Source organism: Esox lucius, chromosome 18, assembly GCF_011004845.1.
Source record: "Esox lucius isolate fEsoLuc1 chromosome 18, fEsoLuc1.pri, whole genome shotgun sequence".
NCBI classification, from domain to species: Eukaryota; Metazoa; Chordata; class Actinopteri; order Esociformes; family Esocidae; genus Esox; species Esox lucius.
The window spans coordinates 3,993,182-4,014,160 of NC_047586.1; the positions used below are offsets into that span (position 1 = coordinate 3,993,182).

The 20,979-nt window shown below is 49.0% G+C and overlaps 1 protein-coding gene across 14 annotated transcripts in view; it reads left to right on the forward strand.

The window, feature by feature from the left end:
* LOC105024897 (ELKS/Rab6-interacting/CAST family member 1) overlaps positions 1-20,979 on the forward strand; it is a 254,096-nt gene that overhangs the window by 94,716 nt on the left and 138,401 nt on the right. For all 14 annotated transcript variants that reach the window (XM_034287688.1, XM_029114443.2, XM_034287690.1 and 11 more), the window contains one exon: positions 11,214-11,349. In XM_034287688.1, coding sequence (XP_034143579.1) covers positions 11,214-11,349 — 136 coding nt within the window. The remainder of the gene's footprint in view (positions 1-11,213; positions 11,350-20,979) is intronic.

Consider the following 20,979-nt stretch of genomic DNA (forward strand, 5'->3'; position numbering starts at 1 on the left):
ATACGTTCCTATGCCATGAAATGAAATTGTTTTGGCAGACTTATGACTATTCCAGTAAGTTAGTAGATACCGGTTAAGCTTATTACTCGCTAATACACGGTTAAAACGGCCAGGGGCAAATGCAATACATAGCTACTATTTGTGGGGGAGGTAAACTTAGTAAGAAACGTTATTCAGTTTAACTGTATCAATTTCATTCATGAACGGCCAATTAACTATTAAAAAGGCCAGTGGCTAAATAGGATTTGTTCAGGAGCGAGACAAGAGGCTATACTGACACCTGGCAAATGTACAGCTCCGTGGTGTAGTGGTTAACGACACAGCCTTTCACATGGGCGATCTGGGTTCGTATCTTTCTATTGCGGGCCGGCTGAACTAGGCTTGCCTGGTTTCTTGTTGCATCAGACAACTTTTCCTGTCTTTTGTTGCCCATGTCCCAGCTTCTTTTAAATGTTTTGCAGGTATCAAATTTGGCATGTATTTTTCAAGAAACTAACATTTCTCTGTTTCAAAATCTGATATGATGTCTTTGTACTATTTTCTATTAAATATAGGGTTTCAATGATTTGAACATAATTGCATTTTGTTTTCCTTTACATTTACACAGCGTCCCAACATTTTACAGGGTCCCAACCCCATACATCTGGGCTATGTTTATTGGATGATTACGATGGACAGATGTTTTATTTGATGAAAAAGAGGAAGGACAGTTGTTTATTGGATGAAGAAGAAAAAGGACATTATTTTAATGGGCGAAGAAGAGGAAGGTCAGTTGTGTAATGGATGTGGAAGAGGAAGGTCTGTAGATTAATGGATGTGAAAGAGGAAGTACAGTTATTTAATGAATGAAAAAGATGGTCAGATGTTTAACGGATGAGGAAGGTCAGTTGTTTAATGGATGAGGAAGCTGAGTTGTTTAATGGATGAGGGAGGTCAGTTGTTTAATGGATGAGGAAAAGGAGGGAAGGGTTGTTTAATGGATGAAGAAGAGTAAGGACTGTTGTTTAATGGTTGAGGAAGAGGAAGGTCAGTTGTTTAATGGATCAAAAAGAGGAAGGTCAGTTGTTAAATGGATGAGGAAGAGGAAGGTCAGTTTTTTAATTGATGAGGAAGAGGAATTCAGTTGTTTAATAGATGAGGAAAAGAAAGGACAGTTGTTTAATGGATGAGGAAAATGAAGGGCTGTTATTTAATCAATGAGGAAGAGGAGTGTCAGTTGTTTAATTGATCAAAAAGAAAAAGGTCAGGTGTTTAATGGATGAGGAAGAGGAAGGTCCGTTTTTTAATAGACGAGGAAGAGGAGGGTCAGTTGTTTGATGGATGAGGAGGAACAATCTTTCAGACGATGAAACTTCTCTTCACAACATAGAAACATTGCACACAGCAGGCTCATGGATCACACCTGTGTGTGTACATATGTTGCTGTGTGTTTTGCCAAATGTAGATACAAATCCATACCATAGACTGTTCATTCATGGTTTATCCTTTGTCCTAATTCTTCCGTTTTAAAATAGAAAAAAGAAAAGAAAAAAGAATAATGTTCTTTGCCTTGATAGTTTGGTCTTTTTCCTGCTGCTTGTTCCTTGTCAGTTTTGTGTGGTCTTTGTTTTCCTTGTTGTTACTCTTCAGAAAGAGAAACCTGGTGTTACCTAGTCACCTGACAGAAGAAAGAGAAACCTGGTGTTACCTAGTCACCTGACAGAAGAAAGAGAAACCTGGTGTTACCTAGTCACCTGACAGAAGAAAGAGAAACCTGGTGTTACCTAGTCACCTGACAGAAGAAAGAGAAACCTGGTGTTACCTAGTCACCTGACAGAAGAAAGAGAAACCTGGTGTTACCTAGTCACCTGACAGAAGAAAGAGAAACCTGGTGTTACCTAGTCACCTGACAGAAGAAAGAGAAACCTGGTGTTACCTAGTCACCTGACAGAAGAAAGAGAAACCTGGTGTTACCTAGTCACCTGACAGAAGAAAGAGAAACCTGGTGTTACCTAGTCACCTGACAGAAGAAAGAGAAACCTGGTGTTACCTAGTCACCTGACAGAAGAAAGAGAAACCTGGTGTTACCTAGTCACCTGACAGAAGAAAGAGAAACCTGGTGTTACCTAGTCACCTGACAGAAGAAAGAGAAACCTGGTGTTACCTAGTCACCTGACAGAAGAAAGAGAAACCTGGTGTTACCTAGTCACCTGACAGAAGAAAGAGAAACCTGGTGTTACCTAGTCACCTGACAGAAGAAAGAGAAACCTGGTGTTACCTAGTCACCTGACAGAAGAAAGAGAAACCTGGTGTTACCTAGTCACCTGACAGAAGTGCCATTCATCTTCTTTTGTTTGATCCGGCCTCTGTTTGATTTGGTCCTGAAAAATCTAACTAAACACAAATGCGCCAGTTTGATATCTCGTCTGGGAACCCAGGGCACCTGTCACATGAGTCTGTGTTGCGATGCGGAATGAAGGTTCCCAGACGTTAGGCGTTCCTTTGAGCTCGAGGGGTGCAGGAATTAGTCAACAAATGGCTGACAACAGAAGGGATATCCTCCGACTGGGCTGTGTCATCTAGCATAGCAACACTCCCACTGTCTGCTGGGAGGGAATCACAATAAGTGCTATGGATGTGTTTTTTTGTGTGTGTGTGTATATGTATCTGTAAGTGTATGTGTGTGTGTTTATGTTGTTTGTGAATGTATGCGAGTGTGTGTATGTATGTGTGTTTGATTGTGTGTGTGTCTGTGTATATGCGTGTGTTAGGGGTCCACCAAATATGTTTTTTTTCAGGGTTGATGCAAATATTGATTATTAGTGATCAAGACGACCAATGACCAATATTTGGGAATTATATACATTTCCAGTAAAAATGCATATTTTTCTGTCGAAGTTTTAAGTAGCACAAACTCCAACACAAAACTTTCTTTACGTGCATTTAAAAATATGATCAATGAAATACTAGAAAACAGAGCATTTAAACATTATATATTAAAGAATAAAATGCATGGAGCTCCTAGCAGCTTTTCTTGTGAACTGACATTTTATTTAGATAAAATGTCAGTTCCCCAAATCAGGTACATTTGACTGATTACAATCTTTGTCATCTTTGTTTCCTTCCAGTAAAAAATGTATTAATAAAGTAAAACTTTACTGTAACTTTAAGTTTTCTATACATCATCAGTAAATAGCCAATCAGTGACATACAGTGTTGATTGGCTATTTACTGGTGATGTATAACCAATCTGATAATTCCGTGGGCGGGACATTGAGCCACAAAAGAAAAAACCTTTCAGAGATGCGGCTGCCAGAGAAGCGCATTTAAAAAGTATTTTATCGGCAGTCATATCAAACAAATTAACAATGCCGATTATTATTAAAAGTATGAATATCGTATCCAATCAGCCATATTGATGATCGGTCCAACCCTTGTGTGTGTCTATGTAAATGTGTGTGTGTGTGTCTATGTAAATGTGTGTGTGTGTGTGTCTATGTTTTTATGTGTGACTATGTATATGTGTTAGTAGGTATGTTTGTGTCTGTGTGTGTTTGTATGAATGTGACTATATGGGCTTATTATAATTACATACAAATCTTCAGATGCTGAATAAAACATGAAAAATGGACCATGTGGATACGGCCCCTTTAGGAAAGAATCAGGGGTTAGGTTTAAGCAGAAATTTCCAATCAGGGTTAGGTTTAGGTTAGGTTACTGAGGTTGAGGTTTGGGTTAAGGTCAGTGTGAGGGAACATGGGTGTGTGAGCATATTATAATGATGAGGAATTATTACTTTCCCATTCTCAGCTCAGTTTCCCGTCAAATATTGTGTTGCCTCATGGTTAGTATATTACCTCCTGTTATTATTATATTTCATTTAAAAATATATTGTCCTCTTATTATGACTGAGCTCTGTCAATGAGTGTGTGTGTGTTGTGTGTGTGTGTGTGTGTGTGTGCGCGCATGTGTGTGTGTGAGTGTGTGCCCATGTGTGTGTACGTGCGCGTGTGCGCAGGCCATGTCTCGGCTGCTCCCAGTGGGCCCATGCAGGTCTGTTTCCAGTCTGGATGGAGTGCGGTCTCTGGCCCAGTCTTCTTCGTTGGCCTTGGCCGGGTCGTCCCACGCAGGTCCACTCAGCCTGGTCTGACTCTCCGCTGTCATAAGCGTTCAGATTAACCATCTGAGAAAGAGTTGTTTGTGTGTGCGCGAGTGCACGTGTGCGCGAGTGCACGTGTGCGCGTTCTGTGGTGGATTTTGCTGCTCAGTGTAGTCTACATGCCGGAGAGGGCAATGGTCCAGGTCATAGAAATTAATAGGACAGGCGTCTCTTTTTTTGGGTGAATTCAGACTTTTTATTCTATTCCTACAGTCTAAGCTCTGGATCTAACCCAGCGATCCCAATGCTTGTGTGGAAATCAAAACAGGATCAAAATCCGTCTCACAGACATACACCCCGAACGCTCGGTCTCTACAACGTGGTGTTACTTCAACCTTGTACGTATGTTATGTTTCTAAATGACTCTGGTCGTACCCTGCCCCCGCCTTCCGGAGCTTTCCCTATTCTAATCGCCCATGCCAACAGCTAACCGCAGCCCCGGCTGCGGGTCGAATCGGATGGGTTCTGGCGTGTTCCGTGTTCCAGGCGCTGGCCCCCGTCGGGCCTGCTCGCGTGGGAACGGAACGCTCCCCCCGTGGGACTTCCCAAATGCCGCCCTGTTCCCTTCACAAGGCACTGCTTTTGACTGGCTCCGAATCGTAGACTTGGTCTGAAGTGGAACACTTGTTAGGGCGCCGTTGAAGACGCTTCTGTTCCCTCGCCTCGGCTCCGCCCCTCTTTTACGACATCGACCTCTCCCTGGCGACGCTCGCCAAACGCCCGTCTCAGCGTCCTGCTGGCCAATGAAAAGACCCCGGGTTGTGGAGAGAGGAGAAAGAAAAACAATGATCAACAGTCGCTTACTGATATTCTGGGGGGAAGCTTTAGCCACAAACCCCTGTCCCAAACGGTGCCCTGTTCCAGAGCTGACAGGGGGTGTCGGCCAGGGGGTTGGTCCGGAGCAGGGCACCGGAGGGTAGTGTGCCATTTGGGACGTAGCTAGTGCAGGTCAAGGCGTTATGCGACGGTGGATGTCCTCGTTTGACATTGGCTGTTAACCCTGTTTTTGCTGGGAGTAAGGGGACGGTTTGTGTGTGTGTGTGTGTGGGTGGGTGTGTGAGTGTTTGTGTGTGTTTTTGTGTGTGTGTGTGTTTGTGTGGGTGTGTGTGTGTGAAGGGCGGGGAGTGGGTTTGTGGTACTCGGTATACAGAACCAGAACGAGGCCTGGCTGAGTTTAACCCAATTTGTTCAGGAACATTTCATACATTTAAAGACTCCAAATGGGATGACAGTCCTCATCTCTTCTGCCCTCGTTTCCTCTCCCCTCGTTTCCTCTCCCCTCGTCTCCTCTCCACTCGTCTCCTCTGCCCTCCTCCTCTCATTTCTCCTGCTCCACTCTCTTCGCGATGTCTTATGTAACTGTCCCCTACACAGATGGGGTCTTAATTTCGAAGCCAAACCTTGTAATTATTTCCTCAGCTCCTCTCATTTGTCGGCCTCCTGTTTTCTGATAACTAACAATGGGTGCTTTGAATCAGACAGTTGTCAGGGAAACATTTACTTCACACATTGCGCATTAGGTCCTGCTAGTGCGTTCATTTGGATGTGTGGTTGCCCGTCTAATTGCCTGGTCTATAAAGGTCTCAGTGAGGTTCGTCTCCATGGGATAGTTCAGCTCAATTGATATCGAATGGCAAATAGCAGGACTCTTTTGCAGGATGTGTAAGTGGGTAGACCAGTGCAGAATAGGCATAGTATTATATTCACAAGACTAGATAATTAACTAGAAACAGACAACGATGTTGTGGTTTGTTCCCGGGCATATATTTGATCTCTCTTTTTTAAAGGAATATTTGATGCATCATTTTAAAATCAAATCAGTGATGTTTTAATGCTAATTCTCAGATAATTTTGAAGATCTTTTTTTTTTTTTGAAGTAAACACCCTTTAGCCAAAAGCATTTTGTATCAAATATTAATGCATGAAATAAGAACCCTTTAGATGCAAAATTTATATTTTCTTATTAACGATTTTCCTGAATTTAAAGATCATGGCAATAATGTTAATTAAAAAAGTTTAAAACATTTTGACTTTGTAAAGTTTGTGAATGAGTTGAGCTTGCATGTGTCCCGTCTTCCACAAGGTGGCGATACACTTCGATGAGTCCAGGTCTGGCTGACCCTCCATGTATAAGCTATTAGCTTATGTTGGCTTTCTTGTTTGGACCAATAATAGTTTGATTTTCTGTACTGATCTGTAATAATATTTTAATCTGGGAAGGTTGAAAATCTTTGGTAATGCTCAAGCAGTCATTTTTATGATCTTTCCGTTGCTGTTTTTCCCAGTCAGGCTGATTTACTTCAAGGTCCTGTCCACTCTGTCAGGGAGACAGGTCACACGTGTCCAACTGAGTTTTATCTTACAAGAACGGTCTAATGTAGCTAAAACCATTACAAGTTGCAGCCATGTTTGTGCAAAGAAAACAGAAAGCGCTCTAACAAAACTGCTGATTCTGGACGTTGCTTGCCTGACCCTTTATGCCAAGCACATTTCTGTCCAGTATCTGTCAGGCTTTTGCAGCTGTAGTTAGGGGTTTACGACAAAAGGAATTTTGAAAGAGAACAATGTTGCGAGGGCCCCGCAAGAATAATAAAACCTCAAATATGTGTTTGTATGTGTGTATGTACATGCCTGTCATCATGCGTTAGGTTTTATCATGTGATTTGTTAGCATGTGTGAGTACGCAGAGAGTGGTGTGTGTGTGTGTGTGTGTGTCTGTGTGCGTGTGTTTGTGCCTGTATGGGGTCTTTCTGCTGCAAGCTTTGGTTTCACACTGAGTCGGTTGTGTTTGGCTTGGAGTACCTGTACTGCAACTTCTCCACTATGTCTCCCTCCCTCTGGAAGGCCGGACGGAGGGAGGGTGGGATAGGGGGAGGGAGGGAGGGATAGGGTTAAAAAAGGGTGGGCAGAAAACGAGGGATTGGAAGAGGGATGGAGATAAAAAGCTTAGAGAGGGATGGTTAAAAAGAGTTGTAGAGAGAGGGATGGAGTTTTTAAAGGGAGTGTAGGGAGATGAAGGGATGGAGAGAAAAGGAGTGTAGAGGGATGAAGGGATGGAGAGAGAGGGAGTGTAGAGAGAGAGATGAAGGGATGGAGAGAAAAGGAGTGTAGAGGGATGAAGGGATGGAGAGAGAGGGAGTGTAGAGAGAGAGATGAAGGGATGCAGAAAGAGAGAGTTTGACATGATAATAAGCCCACCAGGTGTTTTTCTTTTCCCTCTTCTGAAGGTCGTCCAGATTTTCTGTTTAAACACACAGAGCAACGGTTAGCTGTTTCCAGACCAGGGTTCAGTGTGGCGCTCGCTGAACATTCCCACTAACGAATATCAAGAGGCTCCGACACGGCTGCATGGACGTCCTAGTTACTGTAACCAGGCAGATCAGTGGATGAAGGAAGGGAAAGAGGGGTTGTGATGTTTACAGCAGCGTGTCCCGGAGGGTTTGAGTGAATACAGGAGAAACGCTGTTCCTCTAATGTGTTTTATCTGGGGGAAAGGAAAGTGTTGGATGTCGGGACTCTCACAGAGACACAGTGCATAAAGGATTCCTCCACAGTGGATTGTGACTGGCTGTTTCCCCCTCCTGCCAGGGTTGGGTTAGGGTTAGGATTGTGACCGGCTGTTTCCCACTCCTGCCAGGGTTGGGTTAGGGTTAGGATTGTGACTGGCTGTTTCCCCCTCCTGCCAGGGTTGGGTTAGGGTTAGGATTGTGACTGGCTGTTTCCCCCTCCTGCCAGGGTTGGGTTAGGGTTAGGATTGTGACTGGCTGTTTCCCCCTCCTGCCAGGGTTGGGTTAGGGTTAGGATTGTGACCGGCTGTTTCCCACTCCTGCCAGGGTTGGGTTAGGGTTAGGATTGTGACTGGCTGTTTCCCCCTCCTGCCAGGGTTGGGTTAGGGTTAGGATTGTGACTGGCTGTTTCCCCCTCCTGCCAGGGTTGGGTTAGGGTTAGGATTGTGACTGGCTGTTTCCCCCTCCTGCCAGGGTTGGGTTAGGGTTAGGATTGTGACTGGCTGTTTCCCCCTCCTGCCAGGGTTGGGTTAGGGTTAGGATTGTGACTGGCTGTTTCCCCCTCCTGCCAGGGTTGGGTTAGGGTTAGGATTGTGACTGGCTGTTTCCCCCTCCTGCCAGGGTTGGGTTAGGGTTAGGATTGTGACTGGCTGTTTCCCCCTCCTGCCAGGGTTGGGTTAGGGTTAGGATTGTGACCGGCTGTTTCCCACTCCTGCCAGGGTTGGGTTAGGGTTAGGATTGTGACCGGCTGTTTCCCACTCCTGCCAGGGTTGGGTTAGGGTTAGGATTGTGATTGGTTGCTCCACCTCCCGGCAGGGTTGGCCGACGTTTTAAAAATCTGCACGGCCCTGTGGCTCAGGTGGCGCGGCGGTCTGAGGCGTTGCCCTGTAGTGTTGTGGCGCCACTGCAGCCTATGTGATACTTTATAAAAATAAATCAGTTCGCGCATGGTCCGGACAACATCCGAGGAAGACTGTCTTAGCGTGGCAGGCAGAACTGGTCGCCCTGACGTCATCGCCCATTGCCCACAGGGGGACCATTTCACTGGCCATGTTTGGGAACCCCCCCCCCCACACGAAAAAATTGGGAGATACTGAGAGTACACAGGAGTTTCTGTCCGGGAGGATATTTGAGCTGAACTCGGTGAAGAGGAATGATTGTTTTAGTGCCCGCTGTATTGAAAATATTCTTTGTGGGTAAACGTCTCTTATTTGTATCATATTTACTTCATACCGAAACCGCACTCCTCTGGGGTGGCTGAGTTCCGAGACAGGCAATTAATATTAATAGTGTTTACTTACTGGCTCCCCAAAGGGACCATTTCAGTAGGACCCACAAAGTGGAAAGAGACACACACACACACACACACACACAAACATTGTACTGTATATTATAATAACATATCTGTACTCAAGACATACCCAGCGAAGCCAAATGCTCTAGGTTGGAGGATGTAAAACACACTCTTACACACTGTAGCGTTATAAAAGAGGGCCTTGTGCTCACAACATTACATTCCCATTTTTCCTCTGTATCACAGACTATTAACGTGATCTCTTGGCTGCCTCTAACGGTCCTACCCACTCGTTAACTATGTGTCTCTGATAAGCGCGCACACACGCGCACACACACACACGCGCACACACGCACACACACACACACACACAGAGGCAGGAATCCATGGAATGAGAGGTTGAGGTGCTGGTCGGAGTCTAACCCCCTGGTACAGGCTGGCTCAGCAGGCTGTCATCAGAGCTTTTGTCCCAGGAGAATCCCTCTGGAAATGTTGACAAAAGGATACAGCGGATATGGGGGGGGGGGTAGCGAGGGAGGGGGATAGCCTTGGTGTGTATCTGTGTGTGTGTGTGTGTGTGTGTGTGGGTGTGTGCTCATCTGAGAGTGTGTTTGCACGTGGAATGCTCAAGCACACGTGAGTAGTCGGTTTTGAGTCAAAATTTGCGTGAGCAGAAAAGAACCACATTCGTACTGTGAAATATATTGGTGGACCTTTGATGTCACCGGTCTGTCTTCCACCTGTCCCTGGGCCCCTGTTTTGTTTGTCTTCCTCCTTTCCCTGGGCCCCTGTTCTGTTGGTCTTCCATCTGTCCCTGGGCCCCTGGTCTATTTGTCTTCCAACTGTCCCTGGGCCCCTGTTCTGTTTGTCTTCCAGCTGTCCCTAGGCCCCTGTTTGTCTTGCAACTGTCCCTGGGCCCCTGATCTGTTTGTCTTCCAACTGTCCATGGGCCCCTGTTCAGGCCAGTGGGATTATGTACCCGGTGATCCTGAGAAAAACCTGCTTGAAACCTGCAAATGGTGTGTAAGTGAGTGATGTAATAGTTGCCCAGCACTATAGAACAGTGGTGTCTGTGTGAGTGTGTGTGTGTTTGTGTGTCCTTGCTAGGACCATTCCATGTGAGAGGCTGGACACGCTGCAGGTCCCTCACTCATTGGCTGACGCTTTCTGCCCCATGTGGGTCATCGAAAGATAAAGGAAGAGGTTTAATCCGAAAATATTTACCATAAACAACATTAGTGTCCCCTTCTGACTGTGGACGAGTCCTCGGAGTAGAGAATGATTTTGTATGACTCCAGAGTTAGCGTTCCACAAAGCCTTCCCAGGGACTCATCACGACAACCTAACCCCAACTCAGCGTGTGTGTGTGTCAGAGGCTGTGGGTGAAGTACTGTATTATGAGTCATTAAACACAGTAAAGCGTATTGGTGAATGTGTGTGTGTGTGGGTGTGTGTGTGTGTGGGTGTGTGTGTGCGCGTGCATGCGTGTGTGTGTGTGTGTGTGTGTGTGTGTGTGTACTCTTCAGGTTTTCTTGATCAAGTCAAGCTGCTCTGGGTAACTGATATGGGCCCAGGCAATGCCAGAATGCAGACATCGCAGAACGGATAAATAGGAGCACACAAACACAGAATCAGAACCGACCTGCTGTAGAACCTGATTACACACACACACACACACACAGAATCAGAACCGACCTGCTGTAGAACCTGATTACACACACACACACAGAATCAGAACCGACCTGCTGTAGAACCTGATTACACACACACACACACACACACAGAATCAGAACCGACCTGCTGCAGAACCTGATTATACACACACACACACAGAATCAGAACCGACCTGCTGCAGAACCTGATTACACACACACACACACAGAATCAGAACCGACCTGCTGCAGAACCTGATTACACACACACACACACAGAATCTACTTCCCCGCTGTTTGATACGACCAAGCTCCTAACAGAAACCGGCCTCCTCATTCAAGAACAATATAATTCTGTTTTGCTTTTGGGTTCTTGTGTCATATCCGGTCCTGTTTCAGGCCCCAGAGAAAAAGGCTTGGAAGAGTTTGGGACTTATTTTGGCTCCAAATGATTGTCTCTGCATCCCTTAGCAGTTTCAGCATCATGTGTGTTTTCTTTGCTATGTCCTGTGGTCCATCAGGGTCTCTAACCTTCCACCCCCCAGGACGATGAAGGCTGAGGTTCAGTGTTGATTGGTCAGCATGTTTCCTGACCTTCCACCCTTTCCCTCTCGGTCCTCCAGGCAGATGAAGGACCAGACCAAGAAGGTGGCCAGTCTGAAGCACAAAGAGCAAGTGGAGAAGAGCAAGAATGCCCAGCTGATGGAGGAGGTCAGGAAGAGAGAGGACAACCTGAATGAGAGCTCCCAACAGGTTAAGGTGAGACTTTTGTCGGTTTATTTTCCCCACCCAGTTACCTGAAGACACGCTGTTCAAAAGACCATTTAGAGGCCCTATAGTAGGACCTAGTTTCGCCAAACCCTCCCTCCCTCCCTTTGCTCTTTTCTCTCATTTTCCTATTCAGTCTGCCTAGCTGTTGCGTTGGCTTCTTCTCCAGTTGCTCATTCCGGGTTCAGTTGTCCGAGTCATATACCAGTGCTCCGCTCCACCGAGGGTTAATTGGTTACCTGCTAGTTAACTCCTAAAGGGCACCCTATTCCCTAACACTTGAGGCATTACTCTTCACTGAGGCCTGTATATCCTCTTAGGGGAACAGGGTGCGATTTGGGATACATACTTATCAGATAGTGGTCCAGAATCAGAAGCGGTGTGTTGTTTGGTGTGAAGAACCTGCGCACACAGTGTGGATCTGCTGTCTGAACTCCTTATCAGGACGACAGGCATCAGTCCACACGTCACCATGGGTTTACTGTTTTCTCTGGCGCTCCATCACTCACTCGTTCTCCTCTCTCTCTTTCCCTCTATCCAGGCCTCCATCCATCCTTTGGTCTGTTCTTTTCGTTTATATTGCTCATTAGTTTGAATGTTGGATGTGCCTGTTGATCCTGGTCGATGACGCAGTGTGTGTGGGTGTTAATGTGTGGGTGTTAACGTGCGGGTGTTAATGTGCGGGCGTGTGTCCTTGCCCAGCATTCGTGCTGTGCTTCGTGGAGCCAGATCATTCGTCCAAGCCGAAGGTCATCTGACTGAACAGCGTTTGTGTGCTCCTCCCCCCACCTCCCCCCACCTCCCCCCAGAGGTGAACACAGTGAAGGCCCCTAGCCTCAGGGAGACCCCTCCATCCCTCCACCAGTGGCGCCCCTCTTTCCCTGCCAAGCACGGCCCAGGATCGTGACTCTGTCCCTGGCCAAACCGGCCCGCCCCGTTCTTTCCAAACGCCCGGTGTCAGTTGAGACAGAACCGATTTGGGAAGGACAATGTGCTCCTCTACATTTGGCTCGGCCCTTTGGAGCCGGAGGGGAGGAAGAGGAGGGTCTTCAGTAGGTTAGCCCAGGACACCCCTTCATCCTCCAACCCTCTCCTCCTCTTCCTCCTACTTATCTCGGGCCAGTGCTGGAAATTTCCCTCCCTTAATGTTTCAGTCTAACTTCATTGATCTGTGTGTAAGGCCTTGCAGAGGTGTGTGCGTGCGTGTGTGTGTGTGTGCACGTCCCTTGTTATCCATACAATACAGTTGATTCAGGCAGCTGTAGGCTGTTGACTTTGGAGCTGTCTTTAGGTGGCCAGGATAACGCCTGTCTCCAGCCTCCGGTCCCACAGCCCTGTAGCCAGACCCAGACGTGGGGCCGAGGGGTCCTCGAGGCCAAGCTTGCGCCAGGGCTGTGTCTCCAACTGACCGACCTGTGTTCCGAGACCATTAATCCACCAATTAGACGTTAGAATGAAAGGAACAATGTCTCCTTGGCTGTCATGGATACAGCTCGCCTGAGGCGTCGCCCGGCTCTGTACAACGGAACAGAACAGTAGAGGCCTGGGGTTCTAGAATATGGAATACACACCAGTGGGGTTCTGTTATAGAACTCTATGAGTTATTTTATTCTCTGGTCGTCTTCTAAAGGAGCCTTTAAATCCTTGACCTTCAGGGACACTCAGAGTCCACCCATCTCCGCTTGTCCTTTTTCCTTCTTGCTTTTTTATTTTCATTCCCCCAGCGGGTGTATGAAGAAAAACAGTCATCTTAATTCATGTCCCGGATTGTTTTTAACTTTTTTCTCCTTGGCATCAAAGCACACAGAGAGGCAGACAGAGTGAGAGAGAGACAGGGGTAGAGAGAATAACAGACAGACAGGCAGAGGGAGAATGACCGAAGTCAGACATGCCATTTCGTATGTTTGGAGTGAATCATATATACCCTCCTCCATCCCTGCCTTCACCCACCTCTCCACTGCTCCACTGCTCCACTGCTCCACTGCTCCACCTCTCCACCTCTCCACTGCTCCACCTCTCCACTGCTCCACCTCTCCACCTCTCCACTGCTCCACCGCTCCACCTCTCCACTGCTCCACCTCTCCACTGCTCCACCTCTCCACCTCTCCACTGCTCCACCTCTCCACTGCTCCACCTCTCCACCTCTCCACTGCTCCACTGCTCCACTGCTCCACCTCTCCACCTCTCCACTGCTCCACCTCTCCACTGCTCCACCTCTCCACCGCTCCACCTCTCCACCGCTCCACCTCTCCACTGCTCCACCTCTCCACCTCTCCACTGCTCCACCTCTCCACCTCTCCACTGCTCCACCTCTCCACTGCTCCACTGCTCCACCTCTCCACTGCTCCACCTCTCCACTGCTCCACCTCTCCACCTCTCCACTGCTCCACTGCTCCACCTCTCCACTGCTCCACCTCTCCACTGCTCCACCTCTCCACTGCTCCACCTCTCCACTGCTCCACTGCTCCACCTCTCCACTGCTCCACCTCTCCACTGCTCCACCTCTCCACCTCTCCACTGCTCCACTGCTCCACCTCTCCACCTCTCCACCTCTCCACTGCTCCACCTCTCCACTGCTCCACTGCTCCACCTCTCCACTGCTCCACTGCTCCACTGCTCCACCTCTCCACTGCTCCACCTCTCCACTGCTCCAACCACCCTGACAAATTGGATATCGACGGTTTGAAGAAATTATTACTTTGGGAACAGAAAGAGGGAAGTTTGGAGAGATGGAGGGAAAGTAAGTAAGTAATACCGGGCTACTGTGGATTTGGAAACAGACGACAAAAACAGAGCTGGCTAAAACTGTTTCAGATTGTTGAATTGGAGTTCAGGGGTTAAGAGTTTCAGCTGACCCCTGCCTCTAAAATTGTTTCTGCACAAACTTGTATTCATAGGACAGTTATTTACATAGCAACCACAGGGGACACCTGGTAGAGTGGGCGGAGACGTGGTGGGGGGAGACGTGGTGGGGGGAGACGTGGTGGGGGGAGACGTGGTGGGGGGAGACGTGGTAGAGTGGGCGGAGACGTGGTAGAGTGGGGGAGACGTGGTAGAGTGGGGGAGACGTGGTAGAGTGGGCGGAGACGTGGTAGAGTGGGGGGAGACGTGGTAGAGGGGGGAGACGTGGTGGGGGGAGACGTGGTAGAGTGGGGGAGACGTGGTAGAGTGGGCGGAGACGTGGTAGAGTGGGGGAGACGTGGTAGAGTGGGCGGAGACGTGGTAGAGTGGGGGGAGACGTGGTAGAGGGGGGAGACGTGGTGGGGGGAGACGTGGTAGAGTGGGGGGAGACGTGGTGGGGGGAGACGTGGTGGGGGGAGACGTGGTGGGGGGAGACATGGTAGAGTGGGGGAGACGAGGTAGAGGGGGGAGACGTGGTAGAGTGGGGGGAGACGTGGTGGGGGGAGACGTGGTGGGGGGAGACGTGGTGGGGGGAGACGTGGTGGGGGGAGACATGGTAGAGTGGGGGAGACGTGGTAGAGTGGGCGGAGACGTGGTGGGGGGAGACGTGGTAGAGTGGGGGGAGACGTGGTAGAGTGGGGGGAGACGTGGTAGAGGGGGAGACGAGGTAGAGGGGGGGAGACGTGGTAGAGTGGGGGGAGACGTGGTGGGGGGAGACGTGGTGGGGGGAGACGTGGTGGGGGGAGACGTGGTGGGGGGAGACGTGGTAGAGTGGGGGAGACGTGGTAGAGTGGGCGGAGACGTGGTAGAGTGGGCGGAGACGTGGTAGAGTGGGCGGAGACGTGGTAGAGTGGGGGGAGACGTGGTAGAGTGGGGGGAGACGTGGTAGAGTGGGGGGAGACATGGTAGAGTGGGGGAGACGTGGTAGAGTGGGCGGAGACGTGGTAGAGTGGGCGGAGACGTGGTAGAGTGGGCGGAGACGTGGTAGAGTGGGGGGAGACGTGGTAGAGGGGGAGACGAGGTAGAGGGGGGGAGACGTGGTAGAGTGGGCGGAGACGTGGTAGAGTGGGCGGAGACGTGGTAGAGGGGGGGAGACGTGGTAGAGTGGGGGAGACGAGGTAGAGGGGGGAGACGTGGTAGAGTGGGGGGAGACGTGGTGGGGGGAGACGTGGTGGAGGGAGACGTGGTGGGGGGAGACGTGGTGGGGGGAGACGTGGTGGGGGGAGACATGGTAGAGTGGGGGAGACGTGGTAGAGTGGGCGGAGACGTGGTAGAGTGGGCGGAGACGTGGTAGAGGGGGGAGACGTGGTAGAGGGGGGGAGACGAGGTAGAGGGGGTGGTGTGTGTTCTGGGGCCTATGGAACTTCTTTATAGGCCTTTTAAAAAACCTGATATGAAATATTAAAACAGTTTTATGACTCACCGTGGGTGGGGGGGGGGATTATGAACCGGGGGCTGTTTCTCCCGGGGGACAAGTCTCCTCTGCTGAATGTCATTGCCGTAGCCTGATGGCAGCTGAGAAGCCTCTCCTTTCAGGGCATCCATCCGCTGTGATCCATTAGCCAGGCTATAGTTAGACCGGTCCTGGACATTAGCTAACTGATGTAGGACATTTCCCAGATGACGGACGGGACAGAATGTTCTGTCCTCACGGACCCAGTTAATGTGGGGATGTTTTGGTGACGTGGACTGTGTCCTGTTAAGCTCAGAGATGACCTGAACAGACAGGTGAACCACTGTGGGTTCCAAGGATAACAGCCCTGGTATGATGTCGCAGCATAGATACGCCCTCTGCTTTTCCCTGGGTGATACAACACTTGGTAATAGAAGAAAACCCAGAGACAGGAATGGTTTAGATTTATGTCTCTTTTTTTCTATTTTACCATCACTCTCAGACATTTTCTTCTGACGGAGATCCCTGGGAAAGGACAGCCAGCAGGTGGACACCTGGTGGCTGGGTAGAAGATCATGAGACATAAGGAACAGGCCCCTCAGAGACACCCATAAGGAACAGGCCCCTCAGAGACACCCATAAGGAACAGGCCCCTCAGTGACACCCATAAGGAACAGGCCCCTCAGAGACCCCCATAAGGAACAAGCCTCTCAGAGACACCCATAAGGAACAGGCCCCTCAGAGACCCCCATAAGGAACAGGCCTCTCAGAGACCCCCATAAGGAACAGGCCTCTCAGAGACCCCCATAAGGAACAGGCCCCGCAGTGACACCCATAAGGAACAGGCCCCTCAGAGACACCCATAAGGAACAGGCCTCTCAGAGACACCCATAAGGAACAGGCCCCTCAGAGACTCCCATAAGGAACAGGCCCCTCAGAGACACCCATAAGGAACAGGCCCCTCAGAGACACCCATAAGGAACAGGCCTCTCAGAGACCCCCATAAGGAACAAGCCTCTCAGAGACCCCCATAAGGAACAGGCCTCTCAGAGACCCCCATAAGGAACAGGCCTCTCAGAGACCCCCATAAGGAACAGGCCCCGCAGTGGCCCCGCAGACACCCATAAGGAACAGGCCTCTCAGAGACCCCCATAAGGAACAGGCCTCTCAGAGACCCCCATAAGGAACAGGCCTCTCAGAGACACCCATAAGGAACAGGCCTCTCAGAGACACCCATAAGGAACATGCCTCTCAGAGACACCCATAAGGAACAGGCCTCTCAGAGACACCCATAAGGAACAGGCCTCTCAGAGACACCCATAAGGAACAGGCCCCTCAGAGACACCCATAAGGAACAGGCCCCTCAGAGACACCCATAAGGAACAGGCCTCTCAGAGACAAATGTGACGAGAGGGTATGAGGGTGAGAGGCCAATTTTAGCCCTAAACCTCACACACACACACACACACACACACACACACATACACACACACACACACACACACACACATACACACACACAGTTAGGGTTAGGTTGTCCTGATGAGTCCCCGGCCTGGTGATCCAGGGAAGGCTGGAGATGACTAGACATTTGAATGGGGGTTAACCTCACTATGTGGCTCCAACCAACACTGGTATTTATGCTGCGCCCTTCTCACACCAAAAACACACACACACACACAGCGCTGTCACACAGAAAGGTTGTAGTCATTTTCCCTCCACCCCACACAGGGTCTCTCCTGGGTCGTTTGACTGGAAATGCGATAGACAATGCAAAACTTCTTCATCCCATCTGATTCCTATTGGATTCACATCTGATTCCTATTGGATTCACATCTGATTCCAATCCTGCTGACGGACAGACAGACAGACAGATCATCAGCTGGTCATAAACAACCAAGCGTGAACAGGAAACATAAACGAATGGACCAGTCAGAATCCAGTCTGAGAGAAGGAGAGACTGAGAAGTAGAGGGACAGAGACAGAGAGATACTGTATATAGAGACTTCATGAGGAGAGAGACAGAAAGAGAAAGAACGAGAGGGAGAGGGAATTACGGAGAGAGAGGGAGAGATAGAGGGACCGTGAGGGAGAGAGAGATACAGAGAGAGATGGAGAGATAGAGGGACCGTGAGGGAGAGAGTGATACAAAGATAGAGGGAGAGATAGAGGGACCGTGAGGGAGAGAGAGATACAAAGAGAGAGGGAGAGATAGAGGGACCGTGAGGGAGAGAGAGATACAAAGATAGAGGGAGAGATAGAGGGACCGGGAGAGAGATACAGAGAGAGAGGGAGAGATAGAGGGACCGTGAGGGAGAGAGTGATACAGAGAGAGAGGGAGAGATAGAGGGACCGGGAGTGAGAGGGAGAGGTAGATGGACTGGGAGGGAGAGATAGAGGGACCGGGAGGGAGAGAGAGATACTGAGAGAGAGGGAGAGATAGAGGGACCGGGAGAGAGAGATAGTGGGACCGGGAGTGAGAGGGAGAGGTAGAGGGACCAGGAGGGAGAGAGAGATACAGAGAGAGAGGGAGAGAGAGATACAGAGAGAAGGGGACCAGGAGAGAGAGATTTGTAAAGCCTGTCTGTGCAGCCTGTTTTGCACACTGATAATGGTGAAAATAAATTATCAGATGTCTTTACAATGTAACAGTGTTACAATACACAGCAAGGCCTGCACTGTGTGAGTGTAACACCTTATGACAGAAACTTTCCTTGATAAGCCTCACTGACTGGGGTTCTGTCCAGACACACACACACACACCCACACACACACACCCTAGCGCTCCTGCATGTGTCTCTAATTAAGATTCTCCCAGAGGTATCGTTTCTATCTCCAGCACTGATGTGTCACACATCACATTAGAGTAACGGGATATTGATCCCACAGAGGAATTCCTATCAGGCTGAAATGATGGCAGGCTGAGATTAGACCTGGGGGGTCGGAAATGATGGAGGTCGGCCTGGACAGAGTAGAACTGTATCGGTGATTGGACCGGTACATAAATTGTTGGATTTATGCAATTATTATATTTACCTATTCATTCTTAAAGGATTTAACTTATGATTAAGTCATGTGCTTCGTTTAACGGTTGTACCAGAACCTGAAATATCACCTTGTTTTACCACAATGTGTTCTGGGATACTGTGGATGGACAGTGCTCCTTAGCTTCACCGATTTGAATTTCTGAGTGTTTACCCACTTCCAGCTCTATCCTTTACACTTTCTCAGTAGCAGAGGCGGGGAAGTCACTTTGGTCTTTTTTTGTTCTCTTGATTTAGTCAGAGGTTTTGGTGTGTTTTGAGATGTTTCTAGATTCAGATGTTCAATACAGGCCAGACTGTTCTTGTTTAACCCTCAACCCCGTTGTGTGATGTGATTTGTGTGATTTGTGTGTGTGTTTATTTGCCCTAAAACCTCCCCTGGTCTCAGTCTTCCGGTAATATCTGGCAGAACATTCCTCTACAGAAATATGCTGTTTGATTCTAGACAGATGCAGACGGTCTTTCTCTAACGTTTCTATTTAAGAAGGAGTAGAACAAGAAGGAAGAATAGAAAGAGGAAGAGGAGTAGAATGAGGAGGAGGAGGAGTAGAACCAGGAGGAGTAAAACGTCTCACCCTGTCACACTGTCTCCCACTGTCCCTCTTTGTCACACTGTCCCTCAGTGTCACACTGCCTCCCTCTGTCACACTGTCTCCCACTGTCCTCTACTGTAACACTGTCTCCTACTGTCACACTGTCCCTCAGCGTCACACTGCCTCCCTCTGTCACACTGTCACACTGTATCCCACTGTCTTCTACAGTAACACTGTCTCCTACTGTCACACTGCCTCCCACTGTCCTCTACAGTAACACTGTCTCCTACTGTCACACTGTCACACTGTCTCCCACTGTCCTCTACATTAACACTGTCTCCTACTGTAACACTGCCTCCCACTGTCCTCTACAGTAACACTGTCTCCTACTGTAACACTGTCTCCCACTGTCCTCTACATTAACACTGTCTCCTACTGTAACACTGCCTCCCACTGTCCTCTACAGTAACACTGTCTCCTACTGTAACACTGCCTCCCACTGTCCTCTACAGTAACACTGTCTCCTACTGTAACACTGCCTCCCACTGTCCTCTACAGTAACACTGTCTCCTACTGTCACACTGCCTCCCACTGTCCTCTACAGTAACACTGTCTCCTACTGTCACACTGTCTCCCACTGTCCTCTACATTAACACTGTCTCCTACTGTAACACTGCCTCCCACTGTCCTCTACAGTAACACTGTCTCCTACTGTCACACTGCCTCCCACTGTCCTCTACAGTAACACTGTCTCCTACTGTCACACTGTCTCCCACTGTCCTCTACATTAACACTGTCTCCTACTGTAACACTGCCTCCCACTGTCCTCTACAGTAACACTGTCTCCTACTGTAACACTGTCTCCCACTGTCCTCTACATTAACACTGTCTCCTACTGTAACACTGCCTCCCACTGTCCTCTACAGTAACACTGTCTCCTACTATAACACTGCCTCCCACTGTCCTCTACAGTAACACTGTCTCCTACTGTCACACTGCCTCCCACTGTCCTCTACATTAACACTGTCTCCTACTGTAACACTGCCTCCCACTGTCCTCTACAGTAACACTGTCTCCTACTGTAACACTGCCTCCCACTGTCCTCTACAGTAACACTGTCTCCTACTGTCACACTGCCTCCCACTGTCCTCTACAGTAACACTGTCTCCTACTGTCACACTGTCACACTGTCTCCCACTGTCCTCTACATTAACACTGTCTCCTACTGTAACACTGCCTCCCACTGTCCTCTACAGTAACACTGTCTCCTACTGTAACACTGTCTCCCACTGTCCTCTACATTAACACTGTCTCCTACTGTAACACTGCCTCCCACTGTCCTCTACAGTAACACTGTCTCCTACTGTAACACTGCCTCCCACTGTCCTCTACAGTAACACTGTCTCCTACTGTAACACTGCCTCCCACTGTCCTCTACAGTAACACTGTCTCCTACTGTCACACTGCCTCCCACTGTCCTCTACAGTAACACTGTCTCCTACTGTCACACTGTCACACTGTCTCCCACTGTCCTCTACATTAACACTGTCTCCTACTGTCACACTGTCTCCCACTGTCCTCTACTGTAACACTGTCTCCTACTGTCACACTGTCCCTCAGCGTCACACTGCCTCCCTCTGTCACACTGTCACACTGTCTCCCACTGTCCTCTACAGTAACACTGTCTCCTACTGTCACACTGCCTGCCACTGTCCTCTACAGTTACACTGTCTCCTGCTGTCCTCTACAG